The sequence below is a fragment of the Boleophthalmus pectinirostris genome, unplaced genomic scaffold (genome assembly GCF_026225935.1).
Source record: "Boleophthalmus pectinirostris isolate CB_2022bp ecotype Guang Dong unplaced genomic scaffold, ASM2622593v1 HiC_scaffold_13, whole genome shotgun sequence".
NCBI lineage: Eukaryota > Metazoa > Chordata > Actinopteri > Gobiiformes > Gobiidae > Boleophthalmus > Boleophthalmus pectinirostris.
Window position 1 is genome coordinate 27,553,491 of NW_026571036.1, and position 20,657 is coordinate 27,574,147.

General features: G+C 39.4%; 1 protein-coding gene across 1 annotated transcript in view; it reads right to left on the minus strand.

The window, feature by feature from the left end:
* The window catches only part of LOC110154500 (kelch-like protein 29), a 798,906-nt gene that overhangs the window by 459,808 nt on the left and 318,441 nt on the right, over window positions 1-20,657 (minus strand). Inside the window, exons 6-7 of the mRNA XM_055149662.1 lie at window positions 19,809-19,956; window positions 19,612-19,617 (exon numbers count right to left, since the gene is read on the minus strand). Coding sequence (XP_055005637.1) covers window positions 19,612-19,617; window positions 19,809-19,956 — 154 coding nt within the window. The remainder of the gene's footprint in view (window positions 1-19,611; window positions 19,618-19,808; window positions 19,957-20,657) is intronic.

A 20,657-nucleotide genomic window follows, 5' to 3' on the forward strand; every position in this document is an offset into this window, starting at 1 on the left:
CCGTGCGTCTGTTCGTCCTCGTATCTGGACTACAGTGTCAGCGCGACTTGTTCTGAACCAGACGTGTCTCTTGTCCTGTAATTTAAGTACTTGTGTTATCTGTCAGTCGAGACACTAGAGGTAGCACTTTTGTTTATCTGGGTGACTGCCAATTTCATTTAGCCTTTGCACATTTGACTTGGCCTTTGTACATTTACTTAGATTTATCATTATTCTTTCTGTTCGAGAGTCACTTTTTGTATTTTTTTTTTATGTATTTATGTAAAACTTGACCCTCATTTACTTCATAAAAGCTGCTTAATTTAAATAACATCTTGTTTGTGGAACAGAGCATTCTGAGTTTTGGAGATGTAGACAGACTTAAGGCCTATTCATACTTCATAAGAACATAAGGTTCTTGAGGTGATAAGAACAAGAACAAAGTTCGTTGGGGCTCTGACATTTCAAACTTGTTTTCTGCTTGATGTTCTGCTGCTGAACTGCACCACCTCCTCGCTCCTCTTACCTAAATATTAATATCTTACATCTGTTTGACTTGAATACACGTCTTATTGGTGATGTTTCCCTGTGTTTGATGAAGGAGTCCAGCTGATGCAAAGAGGTTTTCTTTTCGTCCTCCAGCCTGACCACTCTTTTCTTTTTTGGTGACCTGCCTTTTGGCTTTTGCAAATTTGAGATCACAGCTGTATTTTCTACACTGATTTTCATCTGAGCCTAAAATGTCCTGGCCTGGTTCATCAGCTGGTTTCAGTTCGTGGAAACTGTCTGACCTCGCAGCATTAGGATTCGTTCACTCGAAGGTGGTCGGGTACTTTTTTAATTTAACCAATCGCCTCTATTTAGTCGTGACATATTTTCATGTTTATTAAGAGCATCACAATCGCATTGAACAAGCCAGATGCATTGCTTTGAGTGTTTCAGCACAAGTGCAAGTTTTCAACACCTGTCCATTAAAAATATAAACTACATGCATAAAAACAGACAAGAAAAGACACATAAGTTACATACAGATAAAACATAAACAGTACATTTTCAGTGGGTGCATTTTTGATTGGAGACATACAATAATTTTAATTTACTTTTACATTTGTTGTTATTGATTTCCAATTTTAAATTAGCTGGTAAACAGTTCCACAGTCTGGAGCCTTTAAAAGAGAAAGAGGATTGACCAAGAACCGTCCTGTACATAGGAACAATGCAATTACCACTAGTAGCTCCTCTTGTGTTTGCTTTGTGTGTATATTTTATGGTCCTGGCAAATTCTTAGTGCAGTGGTGTATCACATTTAAGACACTTAAAGAATTTAAGATGATTAAATTTGGTAACATATTTAAATTTAAAAAGTTTATGTTTCTTTAAAATTTTACAGTGGTACCAGTGTTTGGGCTTTTTGTCAAGGACCTTAAGGGTGAGTTTGAATAATGAACAGAGCGGTTTCAGTTTGGTTGAGGAGGCCTGGGACCATGAGGTGATACAATAAGATCGATGAGAGAATGTCATGAGCCGCTAATGGGGCAAACTGGTATTCAACTTTTTCCAAATCCCATAGGAAGAAGGACAATAACGTTTTTCCCCTTGATAAAATTGACCAAACATTCTCTTTGTTCCGGCTTTAAATCCTCGAGCTCGGGAATTGTTGCCAAAAGAGAATGTATGGCTCTTCGCTGATTGGCTGGTGCCCGGACTCGCACTTCTGGGGTTTTTGTGAACTTTCAATTATATTCCGATTCCTGACGTAGTTGGTGAAAAGAAATGAAACTGAGCGGAGGCACTAGGTGGCAACAGCCTGGCTAAAAATATCGGCGATCTCCCTCCATGAGTTTCTTGCCATTTGGCGTCTTCATTGTCATTGAGCATTGTGTCATACAGATGTTTGTATTTTCTCACCATTTCTGTGAGCTGACTCAAAACCATCCTATTTTTTATTTTATTACCTCCGCCAAGGAGGTTATGTTTTTGCCGGCGTTTGTCTGTTTGTTTGTTTGTTTGTTTGTTTGTTTGTCTGTTAGCAACATAACTCAAAAAGTTATGGACCGATTTTGATGAAATTTTCAGGATTTGTTGGAAATGTGAAAAGGAAGAACTGATTTCATTTTGGGGGTGATCCGGAAGAAATCCTGGATTCTGGATCACTTTGAATTTTTAGTTAACATTGTGGTAAATGGGGCCAAAAATTTTGTTTCTCAATATCTTGGTTAATTATTGACCAAACCCCATGAAATTTGACTCAGGGATGGACAATGGGATCCTCTTTCATATTCCAAAGGCTGATCCGGATCTGATCCAGAAGACTGATTTTATCGCAATTTATATAAAAAATGGGGGGAGTCCTTGGCGGAGGTCTGCGCTCTCTGAGTGCTTTTCTAGTTTTTATTTTTTTGCTCCACACTGGCGAGGAAGCAGATAAACCACGCTCACATAAACAACCAATCAGGGTGAAGATGTGGGACAGTGGACAGGTTTGTTTTTGAGGAGGTAACAACATTATAACCTGACTTAAAGCTCACAAGAGTCCGTTTTGTGAACTAAATATTCGTGATACTTTTTAAACTCTTGCCAAGAAAATCAAACTAATGAGAATATTTTGCGACATAATGCCTCAGCACCAGGAAACAGTCCGTGCCATGGCCAGTGTGTATGCGTCTGTGTTTACACGGCCAATCATCCCAGCGGCCCCCGGCGTCTCTTCCCAGGGCACGGCGGCCATTTTGGACCATATTCTGTCTTTTTTTCTCTCTTTCGCTCCATCCTTCCATCGCTCTGCCTCCTCCTGCTCCTCACTCCCCTTCGCTGACTCTTCACAAGTCTTGGCCCGAGCTCCAAAAATAGCGAGACAGTCTGTGCTGAGGGCCAAAGGGTAACGCAGAGAAAGAGCACGCGACGAAAAGAGAGAAAGAGAGAGAGAGAGAGGAAGAGAGAGAGAGACGAGCGGTTATTCATTACGATACCGGAGCTGATAGACGAGTGCAGGAAACCAGCGGGGACACGACGACAGATACGACGAGAGAGAGAAGAGAAGGAAGGAGAAGAGAAGAGAAGAGAGAGATTATACCAGAGCTTCTAGAAGAATGGAGCAGGGCGAGCGGGGACGTGAGGAGAGATAGGAGGAGAGAGAGAAGAAGAAGGAGAAAAAGAGAGAGAGATCAGACCATATGGAAGGGTGGAGGGCGACGTAAGGGGACGTCAGGATAGAGATGAGAGAGAGAGTGACAGAGAGAGAGGAGAGAGAGAGTGGAGGGAGAGAGAAAGAGGGAGAGAGAGAGAGAGAGAGGAAACAGGGGGGGAGCAAGAGAGTAACAGGAAAGAGAGGGATAAAGGGAGAGAGAAGGAGGGAGAAAGAGGGTGAGAGAGAGAGAGAGACTGACAGAGAGAAAGGAGAGAGGTGAAAGGAGAGATAAAGGGAGAGAGAAGGAGGGAGAGAAAAGGGGAAACGGGGGGTGAGAGACTGACTGAGAGGAGAGAGGTGGAAGGAAAGCTAAAGGGACAGAGAGAGAGAGAGGAGCAGAAACAGAGAGGGGGAGAGAGAGTGAGAGACTGATAGAGAGAAAGGATAAAGAGGTGAAAGGAGAGATAAAGGGAGAGAGAAGGAGAAAGAGAGCAAGCGAGAGAGAGAGAGACTGACAGAGAGAAAGGTGGAAGGAGAGATAAAGAGAGAGAGAGGGAGGGAGAGAGGGGGAGAGAGAGGAGGGTAGAAAAAGGGAGGCAGAGCAAAGATAGAGAAAGAAAGAGAGAGGACGAGAGGGGAAGACAGCGAGATGGAGAGAGAGAGAGAGTGAAAAGAGAGGGGAACAAATGGACAAGTATAAGAGAGAAGAGAGATTGGGGAGAGTGAAAAGATAAAAAAGAGAGTGACAGAGAGAGAGAGAGCAATACAGAGGTGGAAGAAAGGAGGAAGACAGAGAGAAAATGGAGAGAAGAGAAAGTGTAAGAGAGAGGAGAGGAAGAGTGGACAAGCAAAAGAGAGAAGAGAGACTGAGGAGAATGAACAGATAAAAAAAGAAAGCTAAGAAAGAAAAAGAATAGTAACAGAGAAAAGAGGGAGCAAAGAGAGAGAGAGGAGTAAGAGAGAGACGAGTGTAAGAGAAGAGAGATAAAAAAAAGAAAGACAAAAAAGCTAGAGAGAAAAAGAAAGAGGAAGTAAAAATAGAGAGAGAGAAAAAGAGAGAAAGATGAAGAGAAGAGAGAGGGAGATGGCGAGACAGACAGAGAGAGAGAGAGATAGAAGAGAGGTAAGAAGAGTGCACAAGTGAAAGAGAAGAGAGATAAAAAGAAAGATTAAAAAAGCTAGAGAGAAAAAGAAAGAGGAAGTAAAAATAGAGAGAGAAGAAAAGAGAGAAAGATGGAGAGAAGAGAGAGAGAGAGACAGAGAGTAAAAGAGAGAGATATGAAGAGTGGACAAGTATAAGAGAGACTGAGGAGAGTGAAAAGTTAAAAAAGAAATCTAGAAAGAGAGAAAGAAGAATAACAGAGGGAAGAAAAATGGAGAGAAGAGAGTGAGGGAGAGTGTAGAGAGTGAAAGAGAGAGAGAGAGAGATAGATAAAGAGAGAGAGAGAGCAGGTGTAGAATAAAAGGCTTTTGAGACCAGTTCATAATTCACGTGTCATTAAGTCGACACTGGGCCGGGTTCGTTTGGTCTCGTGCAGCTTCACACCATTCTACTCCAACGAGACGGAAAATCATTGAACACGAGACACGAGCGTTCACCGGAGATATATCGATACGACAAAAAGAGCGGGAACGCAGACGAGTTTCGGAAAATGAAAAACGAAAAAATGTGACTTTTTGTACAGAAATGTTACAGAATTCAAGTCAAGCACACGTTCGTTCTCGGAGCGCTTTCGCCCGCCGGTGTACACACGCAGACACCGGGGGGCGAGGTGGCTGGAGTGTCTTGCCCAAGGACACAACAACAGCGTTCACGTGCGGGAGCCGGAGTCGCGCCGCCAGCCCGTGAGTCGACCGAGAGCGGGATTCGACAAATACTCTACCAACTGAGCTACTGTCGGAATTATAATCAAGAAAGAGAGAAAAAGGAGGATGAGAGACAAACGGAGAGAAGAGAGAGATGAAGAGAGAGAGAGAGAGAGAGAGGAAGAGTGGATAATATGAGGGAGAAGAGAGATTGAGGAGAGTGAAAAGATGAAAAAATAGAAAGCTAGAAAGAGAGAAAGAAGAGTAACAGAGAAAAGAGGAAGTATAAAGAGAGAGAGGAGTAAGAGAGAAAGATGGAGAGAAAAAAGAGAGTGAAAGAGAGAGGGGTGGGAAGAGTGGACAAGTATAAGAGAGAAGATTGAGGAGAATGAAAAGATTTTTTTAAAGCTAGAAAGAGAGAGGAGTAAGAGAGAAAGATGGAGAGAGGAGAGAGAGATGAAGAGAGTGGATAACAAGAGAGAGAAGAGAGATTGTAAAGAGTAAAAAGAGAAAAAATAGAAAGCTAGAAAGAGAGAAAAAACAATAAAAGAGAAAAGAGGGAGACAGGAGAAAAGAGAACGATGGAGAGAAGAGAAAGTGAAAGAGAGAGACAAAGAGAGAGAGAGAGAGAGAGTGAACTAGAGTGGCAAGGAGGAGTGGACAAGTATAAGAGAAAAGAGAGACTGAGGAGAGTGAAAAGAAAAAACGAAAGCTAGAAAGAGAGAGGAATAAGACAGAAAGATGGAGAGAAGAGAGTCAGAGAGAGGAAGTGAGAGAGATGTAGAGAGAGTGAAAGAGAGAGGAAAAGTGGACAAGTATAAGAGAGAAGAGAGACTGAGGAGAGTGAAGAGATAAAAAAGAAAGCTTGAAAGAAAAGAGTGAGGAATAAGAGAGAGAGAGAGATGGAGAGAGGAGAGAGAGATGTAAAAAAGAGAGGAAGTGTGGACAAATATAAGAGAGAGAAGATTGATTGAGGAGAGTGAAAAGATAAAAAAAAAATAAAGTTAGAGAGAAAGAACAGTAACAGAAAAGAGAGAGAGGAGTAAGAGAGAAAGATGGAGAGAAGAGAGAGACGGAGAGAGAGGAAGAGACAGAGATGTAGAGAGAGAGGAAGAGTGGATCATATGACAGAGAAGAGAAACTGAGGAGAATGAAAAGATAAAAAAATAGAAAGCTAGAAAGAGAGAACAAACAGTAGCAGAAAAAAGAGGGATCAAAAAAAGAGAGAGACAGGAGGAAGTGAGACAAAGGGATGGGGAGAAGAGAAAGTAAAAGAGAGAGGGGGAGGGAGAGTGGACAACGAGAAGAGAGATTGAGGAGAGTAAAAAGACAAAAAAAATAGAAAGATAGAGAGAAAAAAGAATAGTAACAGAGAAAAGAGGAAGCAAAAAGAGAGGAGTGAGAGAGAGAGAGTGAAAGAAAGAGGAAGGCTGGACAAATATGAGAGAGAAGAGAGATTGAGGAGAATGAAAAGATAGAACATAGAAAGCTAGAAAGAGAGAAAGAACAATAACAGAAAAGAGGAAGCAAAAAAGAGAGGAGAATGAGAGAAAGATGGATGGATGGAGAGAGGAACAATGTGGAGAGTAATTCAGATATATAAATATATAAAATGACTTATAATACAATATTAGTAGAATAAATAAAATAAAAAGAATAAAGAAAACTTTTCAAAATGTCTAAAAAAACAAAAAAAAAAAACTGAATATGGTTTATTTAAAAATTCATATTTTTTATTATAATTATTACATTTTTTATTAATTTATTTTATAATTATTAGATTTTTTTATGATTATTATTATTATTATTATTATTATTATTATTATTATTATTATTATTATTTTTTTATTTTTTATGGATCCATTTTATTTATATATTGGAAATGGACCTAGCAATGAAAATGCTGTAATAAATACTCTTCCTATTAAAAGTTAAAAACAAAACAAACAAAAAAAGTTGAAGTTGAAGTTGAAATTGTCGCCACGGTTACGAGATCTGGCAGTCTGCTTAGTTGGTCTGGAGCCAAAATCCACACTGGCACCTTCACCATTTCCAAAACAAAAAAAAAGTGGTGTTTTTCGTGCCCTAACATTGACCTACATTTTTCAAACACATTTTGCTGCCAGTTTTATTTCTCCCTCCAAATAATCTACTCCATATTTAGTCCAAAACTCATCTACACAGCGCCATTAAAAAGTGCCGCTATTGAAACTGAAATAAAGACCGACTCCCCGTTTCAAAAGATGAACTCGGCTTTAAAACAAACTTACAACAAAAAAAAAAAGAAAAAGTTCCAGTTGAAAAAGCGTTGATTCAGTCTGGCACAGTTGGCAGAGAACTTTTGGCCCGAGTTCAGTGACGAGGAGAAGAACTAAACACAGGCAAGTGAATATGAAACGCCCACTCTGTTCTGTCTTTAGAGAGGGAAAGAGAGGGGGAAAGAAGGACAGAGGGAGAAAGAGAAAGAGAGGAAGATAGAGAGATGAAGAAAAAACAGAGAGAGTGTAAGAGAACGGGGAAGGACGAATGGATAAGTGCACGAGAGAAGAGAGATGGGGGAGTGTGAAAAGCTAAAAAAGAGGGGGATAGAGTGAAGTGGAAGAAAAGGGGAAGAGAGAAAGAGAAAAAAAGGATGGTGGAAGAGAGGGAAAAGAGGACACGAGAGAAGTGCGGAGGGAGACGGAAAAAGATCATCAGATACGTTCACATCTTGACGTAAAGCTGACTGGAAGTATGGAGGAGAGAGAAAAGAAAAAAACAAGAGGAGAGATGAGAGAAAGAAAGAAGGAGAGAGAGAGCATGGACAGAAGTGTAAGCAAAATGACAGAGGAGAGAACGAAAGAGAGAAAGTAGAGATAGACAGAGAGGAGAGAAAGTTACAGTAACCTCGAATTTACACCAGGAGCATCAGCAACATGTAACATCGTCAGAGCTGCAAACAAGAGAACTTTTAAAAACTTCAATTTACACCAGAGACACAGATCTGCTCTTGTGACGCCAGACTCTGTGGATTCTCACGTTTAAACTCTAAACTCTGTGGATTCTCACGTTTAAACTCTAAACTCTGTGGATTCTCACGTTTAAACTCTAAACTCTGTGGATTCTCACGTTTAAACTCTAAACTCTGTGGATTTTCACGTTTAAACTCTAAACTCTGTGGATTTTCACGTTTAAACTCTAAACTCTGTGGATTCTCACGTTTAAACTCTAAACTCTGTGTATTAATAAGTCTTTATTTATATAGAGCTTTTCACAGACATTTTCTGTCCCCAAAGACTCTTTACAGAGCATTATTCAGCATTATTCATTCACTCTGTACCTGGTGATGGTAAACTACTGTTGCAGCCACAGCTGCCCTGGGGCACACTGACAGAGGCGCGTTTAAACTATAAACGTTTAACATTTAAACTCTAAACTTTTTACATTACTCATGTATTCTCTGTTGATTGGATGAATTATGTTTTAAACCACAAAACAAAAGTTGACAACAGGAGAGTCGATGTTTTGCAGTCATAACGAGTCATATCTGTGGAGCTGCATTAATGAAGCTCCTCACTGTTTAACTTTGATCGTCTGTTCCGTGTTAGTTAAGCTGGAGCCACACAGTGTCTCTGCTCAATTTCATTTCTCTCCAGAGATTAGGTCAGGAATCAGAATACGGTTTGCAAAAACCCCGGAAGTTGTAGACCAGGAGTGTCCAAACTTTTTTCATCAAGGGCCACATATCTAAACACAGACGAAGCAGAGGGCCGATCGAGGGCCACAGACTAGTGTTCAGTACAGGGAATAACTGAAATATGTGCATGTTTATCATGTTAGAATGAACCATCAGTCTTTATTCTTGCTAAAATCCTTAAACTACACACAAAATATTAAATATGAGCTTTATCAAGGTAGATTTAAAAAAAACTTGCAGCAAAAAATTATTTTTTAATTGATGTAATGTAATTTGGGCCAATTCACCTGGAAGCCTGAGGGCCAAGAAAAATGTGAGAGCCGCATTTGGACCCTGGGCCATAGTTTGCACCGGCCAATCAGCTGTGAGCTGTGAAGCCCTGACGTCAAACTTGTCATGTCTGTCTGTGTCCCTTTTGTGAACAGCACAACAGTGAACAAAGCGTCGAGATGGATGTAGATGAAGACAGACATTCTTATGGAGTAAGAAAGCTGTCAAAAATGTTCGTGCGCATAAAATAGAAATCCGTGCGTATTTGGGAAATCCGTGCATATTTGGCTGTAGTTGCGCATAAAATAAATATTTGTAAACTCTCAAATGAGTCCAGTCGTACATAAAATATATTGTGTGTATTTTATCCATCAGAATACGAATTGAAAAATTACGACGTCATGAATTACAATCACGAAATGAAAATTTACGATTACGCTTTCATCAGTACGAATACGAATTCACAGACGGAACTTTACTGTCAACTTTACAAATATTTACAAATATTTATTTTATGCGCAACTACAGCCAAATATGCACGGATTTCTATTTTATGTGCACGAATATTTTTGACAGCTTTCTTACTCCAGACATTCTGTGTTGTCAACGATTCCCGTGATCGAGGATTTAAAGCAGGAACAAAGAGAATGTTTGGTGAATTTTATCAAGGGAAAAGACGTTATTGCCCTTCTTCCTATAGGATTTAGGAACAGTTTAATATACCAAGTTAACCCCAGCGGCGCATTACATACATCATGACCAAATAACAGTGATTGGTTAAAAAAAAAGTACCCACCTACCGTCGAGCGAACGAACCCTAATGCTTTCCTTCAGAACTTGTTCTTGTAAAGTTTCTGTCTGACATCATAAAGTGTTTTATATTTATCCTCTGCGGCTGTAAACTTTCCGTAGTCCATCACGAGTCGTTCTCTGAGCTCCTGATGTGACGCTCGGTGTTTACAAGGGTAAAGTGCTTTTAGAGAACATATTTTGAAAGGGCATCAGAAGTTTATTTTGACACCACGTGCTTATTTCCTGTCTTTCCCTGATAAAAAACATAGACTGTATATATGAGTGGACAGAGCTAATGCCAAATATGAAGTTCACATGTGGCTCTTCTGGCTCCTTCTGACTCTGGCTCCAATTGACTTCCATTAGGATCTTGTGGCTCCTCTCTCTGTACCTGCCAGTGTTGGGAAGGTGACTTTTAAAATGTATTCCCCTACAGATTACAGATTACACACCCCAAAATGTAGTTTGTAACGTAATCCATTAAATTAGTTAAAGTGAGTAACGTAATCTGAATATTTTGGATTACTTGATATTGTCATGCTTTTTAAAACTACATGAATGTAGCAACCACATTTTGCAAACTCTTATTGGTTGTCTTCAAATTGTCTGTTGAGCCCAAGTCTCCATGAACAGGCAACTGTTTACTGTAAAGACGTAAAGACGAGGAAATCTGAACATAAGATAAATCTGCTTAAAGACAATAAAAAGCCCAGTCTTTACATAACCGTATTCAAAATATTATTGATGGAGAAATTATTTTTGATATGAGATCACTGCTGCTTTATATTATGTCCACACTACTGTTAGTGTCCTGGTTTAGTCCTGGTTTTAGACCTGGTTTAGTCCTGGTTTTAGTCCTGGTTTAGTCCTAGTTTAGACCTGGTTTAGACCTGGTTTAGTCCTGGTTTCAGTCCTGGTTTAGTCCTGGTTTTAGATCTGGATTAAGTCCTGGTTTTAGACCTGGTTTAGTCCTACTTCACACCTGGTTTAGTCCTGGTTTTAGTCCTGGATTAAGTCCTGGTTTTAGTCCTGGTTAAGTCCTGGTTTTAGTCCTGGATTAAGTCCTGGTTTTAGACCTGGTTTAGTCCTACTTTACACCTGGTTTAGACCTGGTTTAGTCCTGGTTTTAGTCCTGGTTTTAGTCCTGGTTTTGTCCTGGTTTTAGTCCTGGTTTAGCCCAAAATGTGAAAACAGGAAAATACCGCCATGTAATCCATTTATTTCAACAAAGTAACTGTAATCCAATTACCACTCACTGAAACAGTAACTGTAACTGAATACAGTTACTCATAATTTGTACTCTGATTACGTAACGCCGGTACATGTAATCTGTTACTCCCCAACACTGGTAACTGCTGCAGTGAGTCTCGACATTTTGGTCTTAAAATGTTCATATTAACCTGCTCTACATGATCCTGAATTTTTTTTTTTTTGCCATTTTGTCTGTCAAAAAATGCCTGGAGACGCTACGTTGACGCCGCAAAATTAGAACTGGAATCTATTCTGAGCGTCGTGCAGTGTCATGACGGTTATTGGACATGCGTATGACACTGCTGATGTAGATTGTCCTACAGGTGAAAAATGGAAAGTCAAACCTGCTGGTGTGCTGCTGGTGTGCTGCTGGTGTGCTGCTGGTGTGCTGCTGGTGTGCTGCTGGTGTGCTGCTGGTGTGCTGCTGGTGTGCTGCTGGTGTGCTGCTGGTGTGCTGCTGGTGTGCTGCTGGTGTGCTGCTGGTGTGCTGTGCTGCTGCTCTTACGCTGTTAGGCTTTGGTGTGAATGGGGGGTAACAGAGAGAAGAAAACAAAAAGAGAGAGACAGGAGGAAGAGAGAGATGGGCCGTGGGCGGGAGGAAGAAATGAAATGAAAATATTTTGAGCTAAACTCTTCATATCATAGTTTAAAAGTTCTATATTATGCAGAACTGACTCTTGTGAGCTCTTGAGATATTGCCTGGAATGTTCCACAGTATTGAATACACGCATCAAGAATCTCGGACTTCCGGTCATCGTGCAATTCATACTGGGAAGGATTTTCTGAAAAAGTGAGCATCAAACCGTCATGTTTGTTTCCCAGTGGGATGTGTCTATTGTCAAAGTCGATCTTTTCAAGTCTTTTGAACCATATCACTTTTGTTTCTGGTTCGGATATTGTCATATTTTAGTTCTGGGATTCAGACATCGTAATTGTGTGGTTGTTGGATCCTAACAGCGGAAAACGGCTCGAGAAATTGGTTTGCGAACTTCATAGATACAAAAGGGAATCAGATGTGTGTGACTGCAAACCTCTGTTTAAACTATTTCCCTTCCCATCGGAATTGAAAAATAGTGAAAGGTGAAGGCGATGGACAGTATTGTTCCACGGGAAGGACCAAAAAGGTAATCTTTGACTGACTAAATCATCCAGAGTTTGCAGCGAACATTTGGTATGTGGAGCGAAACCCCGATCCCTCACTCAGTCTTGGTTACGAATTTAAAAAGTCAACGCCAAAATGAAAGGCACCAACTGTTCACCAAGAAACACCTTCCACTGCAAAGAGGCCAAGACGTGATGTTGCTGTGAAACTACAAGAACAAGAAAGTGCAGCTCAGTCTGTTTGTCCTCTGCACTTCTCGATTAACAAACGGGATCTTGCTTTGATGGCTCCACATACAAAATGTTCGCTGCAAACTCGGGATGATTTAGACAGTCAAAGGTTTCCTTTTTCGTCCTTTTCAGTCCTGCCCATCGCCTTCACCTTTCATTATTTTTCAATTCCATTGGGAAGGGAAACAGTTTGAACAGAGGTTTGAGTCACACACATCTGATTCCCTTTTGCATTTATGGAGTTCACAAACAAATTTCTCAAGTCGTTTTCTGCTGTTAGGATCCAACAACCACACAATTATGATGTCCGAATCCCAAAACTAAAATATGACAATATCAGAACCAGAAACAAAAACAATATGGTTCAAAAGACTTGTAAAGATCGACTTTGTCAATAGACACATCCCACTGGGAAAACAAACATGGAGGTTTGATGCTCACTTTTTCAGAAAATCCTTCCCAGTATGCATTGCGCAATGACCGGAAGTCCGAGATTCTTGATGCGTGTATTACACTTGTTTATCTTTCCAGACAACAGGTGGTACCATAAGGAGAACTTGCATGTCAGTTCACCACTCACAGTAAGAATGCACATTTTTAGGTCAATAACACTAGAAAAAAAACTATAACATCTCCTTGGAGACGAGCAGGTGATGGATCCTCCACCAGAAAAGTTACACAGTGCAGCTTTAAGTCATATTATAATGTTGTTACCTCCTCAGAAACACACCTAGATTTATGTTTTTGTTTTATAATCCTGCGTTATTATTCTGTCTACATTTCCACCTTGTGATGTCATGAAGTGGTAGTTTTCAAGTTAACACCTTCTGCCTTTTACCTTTTTTTAACTTTTTATGTAACAAATAATTATATAGTTGTTGAATTAATACATTGTTCAATTATCCATGAGGTTTCAGAGCGATGTAAAAAAGCACAATTGTCTCTATTCAAAACAAAACACTGTTCAAACCGTCGTCAAAATGGCATCTATAAACAAGAGACTTCAACTCGACACCACGGCGCTGTCCTGTGCGCGATTATGACATCGTTTTAAACCACAATTGAGACGATTCGTTCACTTCACGCCCAAAACGTCATGGACAAATTTGCCAAAAGGCTGAGAGCAGCTCAGAGGCGCTCAGAGCAGCAGGGGGCAGTGTCACAGCGGGGGGTTTAATCTACACAGGCCAAATGCAGTGAGGAAAACTGCAGCATTTCCAATCCAATGACTTACAACATTTATCATCACAAAACATGGAGAGTCACAGTTTTGGGCTCAAACCACCACACTGCACTTTAAATGAAAACAAAATCTGTCTAATTTGTACTTTAAGATGTATCTGTGATAGGGCTGGGTATCATTAAGAAGCTGCCGATACGATACATATCTCGATACATAGGCCACAATACGATACATATCTCGATACACTGAGCTTTAGATTCGATGTGATTATATTTCCAATTGATTCGATACAGCTTGATAAAAAAATGAAGGCTAAATCATGGCTGTGATACTAAAAGTCTTGTGCAAAGTCAATATGAAACACAAACATTTTAATCCTCAAAATTGTGAAAATGTCATCTGTGTCGCATAATCGAGTTTTCTTCCACTAACCAAGCAATAAAACTGTAGCACTGTAACAAAATAATTGAGTAAAATACTCTTGGCAATATATCGATACAGCAGCCCATGATATCGATACTGTATCATCACATTAAACAATACGATATATCGATATTCCAGTATTTTTGCACACCACTAATGTGTGTAAGTTGTACAAACACTTAAAGGGCCCATGAGGGTTTTTTCTGATCTCTGTTCTAGTGTAGTTTCCTCATCACAAACTGACCTGGAGTCTGTTGGGAAAGTTCATTTTCTACATGAACTAGTGTAAAGTTCAGTTCACAAATTTCAAAATGAACAAGTTCGTTCATAGTTCATTATTATTTATGGTTAATAGTTTGTTCATAGTTACAAACAAATGAACTAGTTCATTGTTCTTTTCTTGATTTTTTTTTTCAATATCATTGCAGAAGTTCATATAGAATCACAGACAGCAGTCAACAAATCTGCTGAAATCCTCCAAGACACTGACACAGACAGGACAAGTGACGTAGTCTGATAATGGCAAAGGACAAATTCAATTTGTCAACTGGACAAATGTTTATTTAGATTGATTTAGGTCAGTTTAGGTAGTTTAATAATCCCTCTATATTCTTTTGTGTTTTGTCTTGTTTAGATGACGCATGCGGCAGTGTGACGCTGGTGGCTCCTGTTGTTGCCAGATTGAAGGTTTTTCTGTTAAATATTAAATGCTTCTTTATGGTGTGTTTAGCCGGGTTTTCACCTGGAACACTAAAGAAATCTGACACCCTGTTGAACGAAGTTGAAAATAGATAAACACGTCATTCACAGACACCAGAATGAACACGTCCACAGTGTGTTCATCTGCAGTGATACAGTGATCAGTCAGTGTGTTCAGTTCACGTTCGCCCAAAATATCAACTATCGTTCAATAAAAGCATTCAAGTAGAACACTGCCTGGAGTTGTGTTTTGTTTCATTCACATGTTTAACACACAAACCCTGCACATTTAGGCTGAGTTCTTCTCTCAAACAGAAAACACTCTGTTAACTCTTGTGATGTCATGTGATGATACAGGAAGTGCTCCATTGTGTTTTTAAAGTACATACATCTTCACTAGAATCATATGGATCATGTTGTCATTGGAATTGCCAATCTTTACTAAACAAAAGGTAAAAAAAAATAGCTGTCAACTTGAAGACTACCACATCGAGACATCATGACATCACAAAGTGGAACAGAGCATTTTGAGTTTTGGACATGTAATATAGAACCTTTAATAAAACAGAGGAGCAGAGTAGCAGGTGTCTGTTTTTATAGTGAGTTTTTGGTTTCCTTCTTCTTAAAGCAGGTCCATGTGAGGAGCAGGAGGCAGGGGGCAGCAGAGAAGAGGAGAGAAGAAAGAGGAGAGCTCCAGGGCAACACCATTTTGGGACTCTCCATTAGAATAAGAATGGAAAAAATAAATATTCAAATACTACAGCATAGGTTTAACTCATGCATGCAGGACGCAGGGCCAAAACACATTAGGACGACAGAGAAACAGAGAGTGGAAAACTGCTTCACTGTAGGTTTTATTTAATCACATGAAAACTACTACAAGACCTTGAACAGGACTTTTTATTAAGTCTGTAAGTCTGACAAAATCTTGGAAAAATGAGAAAATGTCCCAGTTTTCTTCCTCTCCGTGTCATTGTAGTGTTCTGTTATGTTCGGTTAATCAACATTTACAACCAGACCTCAGTTTTCATCATTTCCCCACTGACACACAACAAACACACACAAAACACAACTCCAGGTCTGTTTGTGAGGAGAAAACTACATCATAACATAGATCAGAAAATATTGTGATATGGGCCTTTGAAAGTATAATTTTGTGTTTTATGTACCATGCAATAAACATATCCTTTGTGGTTTCTTTTTCTGTTAGAGTTGGTGTTATTTGGCTTGCAGTGTTTTGCTCATAGACACCACAACAGTATTACTAAATATACTAGTATAATATAAAAGTGGATTTATATTTAGAGAGAGAGTGAGTTATTTAACTTTTTTCCCCCTTTATTACATAATTTTTTTTCCATTTTTTTTTCAACTTGCTTCTAATTTTTTTCTTTTTTTTCTTTATGCAAAAGGTGTTGCAATAAATTTTTTTTTTTTTCCAAGTTCATCATACATAATATATATATATAGTGTGTGTATATATATATAGTATATATATTATTATATATATATATATATAATATATATATATGTTAACGTTTTTAATTGTTTTAACTTGATTATATGAGTTTGAAGATCATTTGATGCACAAATTGAACTTGGTGTAGTCAGTGAGGTTTTGGGGGATCACTGTATTCAGGCCAAATTGGATCGGTTTTATCGGAACTGGGCGTTTTTGAAATGGATTGCCAATGAAGAGATGGTCCTGACTCCAATGTCAACAAAAAATAAAGAGCCTGCGAGACAAATACAAGGAGGATAAAGACTCAAACAAACGAAGAGGCCCTGGACTTTTGGGGTGATCACATACAAGTCACATTAAATTTTAAATGTGAACGACCTCGGCAAAAACTCAAATTTCACAAAAAAATCCAAATTGAGCATTAAGCCCTGCAGTCTGAACATAGCTATATTGTCTTCTTTGTAATTTTGTTCTTCTAAATTGCCTCTAGTGAAAAAAACAGCTTTACCGAGTCTATACAATAAATATGAATAAATAAAACAGAATAACAAGTGTTTAAGTCACGTTTGGCACAGTACGGACACAGCACTTCTGATCTAATTCTTCACCAATCACCATTTGAAATTATGTGCATAATTATCCGTCTCTATATGTAAAGTTGTTGTGCATAATGCATGACCGCTGCGTGTAACATATGCGTGAAGCGGGAGGAGGCACGGATCCGGGGGTCTGCGGTCCGTGTTAGCTGGCGCGGCTAATTAGCATAGCGGTTATTAGCTGCCCCGAGCCGACTGGGGCGTGGAGGCTGCATCAGTATGGGACGAGCGCGTGCATCCGCTTCCTGCAGGGTTAACACGCTAACGGGAGCACAGATCACGACGTTTACAAGTCAAATCATCGAGCAAATGCAGAGTTTAAAAGGGGAATGTTAAGTATTAGTATGACTAGAGGGGAAAAATGAATTAGGCTCAGAGAAATGTCTAAAACGAAGCAAGAGTAAATCAATGAATGTGTGATTACATTTTCTTTAAAGGTCCTATATTACGCAAAACTGACTCTTGTGAGCTTTAAGTCACGTTATAATACTGTTACCTCATCAAAAACACACCTGGAGTTGTGTTTTGTTTGAGTAATCAGTTTTTTTTTTAAGTCTGTCTACATCTCCAAACCTCAAAATGCTCTGTTCCAAGTTGTGATGTCATGAAGCGGTAGTTATCAACAACTTTAGTTCACATAGACTGGCAATTCCTAAACAGAAATGAGCCAAATGATTCTAGTGAAGGTGTGGGGAGTTTCAAAACACGGTGAAGCACTTCCTGTATTACCACATGACATCACAAGGTGGAACAGAGTGTTTTCAGTTTGAAAACAATGTGTGAATGAAACGAAACACAACTCCAGGTCTGTTTGTGATGAGGAAACAACATTTGAACTAGGGGTGTTCAAAAATATCAACATATCGATTGGTATTATCGATATTGTATCATTTAATATGATGATACAGGATCAGTATCGGGAATTGCTGTATCGATATATCACAAGAGAATTATTTGTTCTACTTTACTCCATTATTTTGTTACAGCTACAGTTTTGTTGTTTGTTAAGTGGAAGGAAACTTGTTTATGCAACAAATTTGACATTTTCACTGTTTTCATGATGTAATATGGCTCTTTAAGTTATAATTCGTTAACTATTTACATCAGTTAGAAAATTAACTTCCCCAGGTCTTAGAACACCTTGGGATCCCCCTGGAGGAGCTGGAGGAAGTGTCTGGGGTGAAGGAAGTATCGAACTCCCTGCTTAGACTGCTGCACCCGTGACCCAGCCCCGGAAGAAAGAAGAAAATGGATGGATAGAAAATTTGTAGGCCCCCATAAAGACTGAAATATTTATCTAGTCTAGGGTTGTTAAATGTATCAAAAACAGCTTCTTATCGATACTAAAAATAGTATTGAATAGATACTCATTTATGCAAGTATCGATACTACAAAAGACACATTCACAGGACAGAAATGAATTGTTTCTGAACAGATTTAGAATGATGTTGAGCTGTATCTGAACAAGTATAAGAGCACATAGACTAGTACACACACATGGACCAGGGTTTACACACTGAGGGTTTACACACGTATACAGACAAATGGGGATAGAAAAGAAAGTACCACCATTTAATGCTGAAAATCACATTCTATTCACTAAAGAAAGAGTGTTTGTATTCAGTACCGAGTATCCTGTCTATTTCTTAGTACTGAAATCAAGTTTGAAATGTTCGTACGATTACAGCACTACTTCAAATTATTTTGAACAGTTTAATAGTGTGTGTATTTTACCTTGTCCTGGTTTAGTCTGATTTATTTTAGTTTTATATTTCTGGCTCTGGATGGCTGGGTTTAGTCCAAGAGTCTGGCATTGAGAACATAACAAAATTAGTACTTGAGAGACTCTTACTTTTACATAAACGCAGTATTAGCAAACTATTCATTTGAGATATTTACATTCCTGTTGCAGACTTCATGTGGTCCTGGTCTAGACCTGGTTAGTCCTGGTCTAGTTCTGGGTTAAGACTAGTATGAATTTTGAAGTGGTGTTTGTGAACAAGTGTTAATACAAAACCATCTATATTCTATTTGATACTAAAGAATAGGCCCAACAGACAATTTTCAACACAAAATAACTATACTTTCTTTATGTTACCATGTGGGTTTATACTAGGCTCTAAAGCTATTAGAAAAAAAAGTCAATTTCTGTCTTCTTTATGTGATTTTTTTCAAGATAGATACTTATTCTAGGTTTGGTCAAAGGTGGGTAGTAGATGTGGTGTGGTACTTTCGCTATCAAGTCTAATATTAATCCTGGTTTAGTCCTGGTTTAGTGTTAGATTCTGAATGTTCTGTATGTGATTATGAACAGCATTAATGTTAATAAGATTAACATGTTATTAACATTAATTGGGGGGATTCAACACATCTATGTCATCGCGAATCACGTACCCCCACTTAAAAAAATCCCCACTACACCACTGGTAGTACTCACATTTACATTACTCTTGAGTAACTTCTGAAAGAAATTGTACTTTTCAGAGTAATTTTTAGCAGCACTTTCACTCCTACTTTAGTAATTTCAATAGACGGAACCGTACTCTGCTTGAGTAAAGTTGTGGTCCCTCTTCCTACTGTGAGTAAGTCTACAAGTGACACTAGCTTCATGTTGACAATATGAAATGTTTTGAACATTTCAGTTTCTTGGACAGCTCCTTCAGTGTTTTTTTCCAAATGTTCAATCTATCCTGTTGTGTCTATTTTTGTGTCTAACAGATTTTAAGTTTTGTCCTTTTGTACTTTGGCTACTCTACCCGCCTCTCATTTTGGTACTAGTTTGTTTTTCCCAGCTATGAACATTGAAGATGCTACAGGCTTTACACACAAAATGAGGCAGAAGACCTTCCAGAAGAAATACTCTGAGGTAACGAACCATTTCATCACCAAGCGAAACCCCTGAGAGGAGTAAGAATGAGGCTTTTTCTGTTGGGTTCCCCTGGAGCCCCTTGGAGACACTTTGGACTCTTCCTCTCCTCAAACTGCCCTGACACAGATCTGCTGACCCTCCCTGACCAGTCCCTCTGTTAAACTGAGACCTCTGGATAAGACACAAACACCACTGAGAATCACAGTGTAAATGATGTTGCAGCAAAACCTGAATTCCCCTCAGGAAAATAAACTGTCTCCCTCGTTATAGTGAGGATTAGTCTCCGTTTTGTTTTCGAGGTACTTCTGTCGTCGTGTGCTGGGCCGTCTCTTGTGTATCTCACCTGTGGGCTCGCTGTCCCGGTGCTGTTTGGAGGGCGGTTCGTCTGTGTCCCAGGGCGTGAGCTGGTTTATGGGCGTCTGTCCCCACCTCACCCCCGGAGCCAAGAGCAGCCCTGGAGCCTGACTGTCCCCTGGAGACAGCCCCGAGACCTGAAATACACAGAGGAGAGGACAGTGAGTACAACAGGCGTGGATGTGTGAAAAGCACCTGAGTACAGTGTTTTCTCTTTAATACAGGGGACTAAACAACAAGGACTAAACACTGGAAGAACAAAATCTCACTTTGTTACTCCTTGTATTGTTATTCACATAAAAAAGCAACTACACTGTTCAAAAATACTGCTTAAATATGAAATACAGTGGGATTTAAACTCCACAAATACTATGAAAGAAAAAGACAAAATGTAGAAAGTAGTTTGCCACTATAATCTGAACAAAATCTATGGGAAACACAGGGCTTATACTTTCAAATATGACACAAGTCCATGTTTGGGCTTGCTGTAGTCCTGGTTTAGTCCCAGCTAAGTTTTGGTTTAGTCCTGGTTTAGTCCTAGTTGAGTCCTCGTTTTGTCCTAGTTGAGTTCTGGTTTAGTCCTGTTTTAGTCCTGGTTTAATCCTGGTTTAGTCCTGGCTGAGTTCTGGTTTAGTCCTGCTTTAGTTCTAGTTATTATGACTATTTTAAAATTATTTTAATTGGCGTATTTCACTTCGGGCTGAGGGCACAGGCTTTAGCGCCCAGACCAATGACATCACAGTCTCTGTTTATTTACTGTAGTCTGATTGGACAATGGTCCTGTCACTCACTCACGTCAACCGGCTGCGTCAACTCGTAGCATCTTCACGATTAGCGG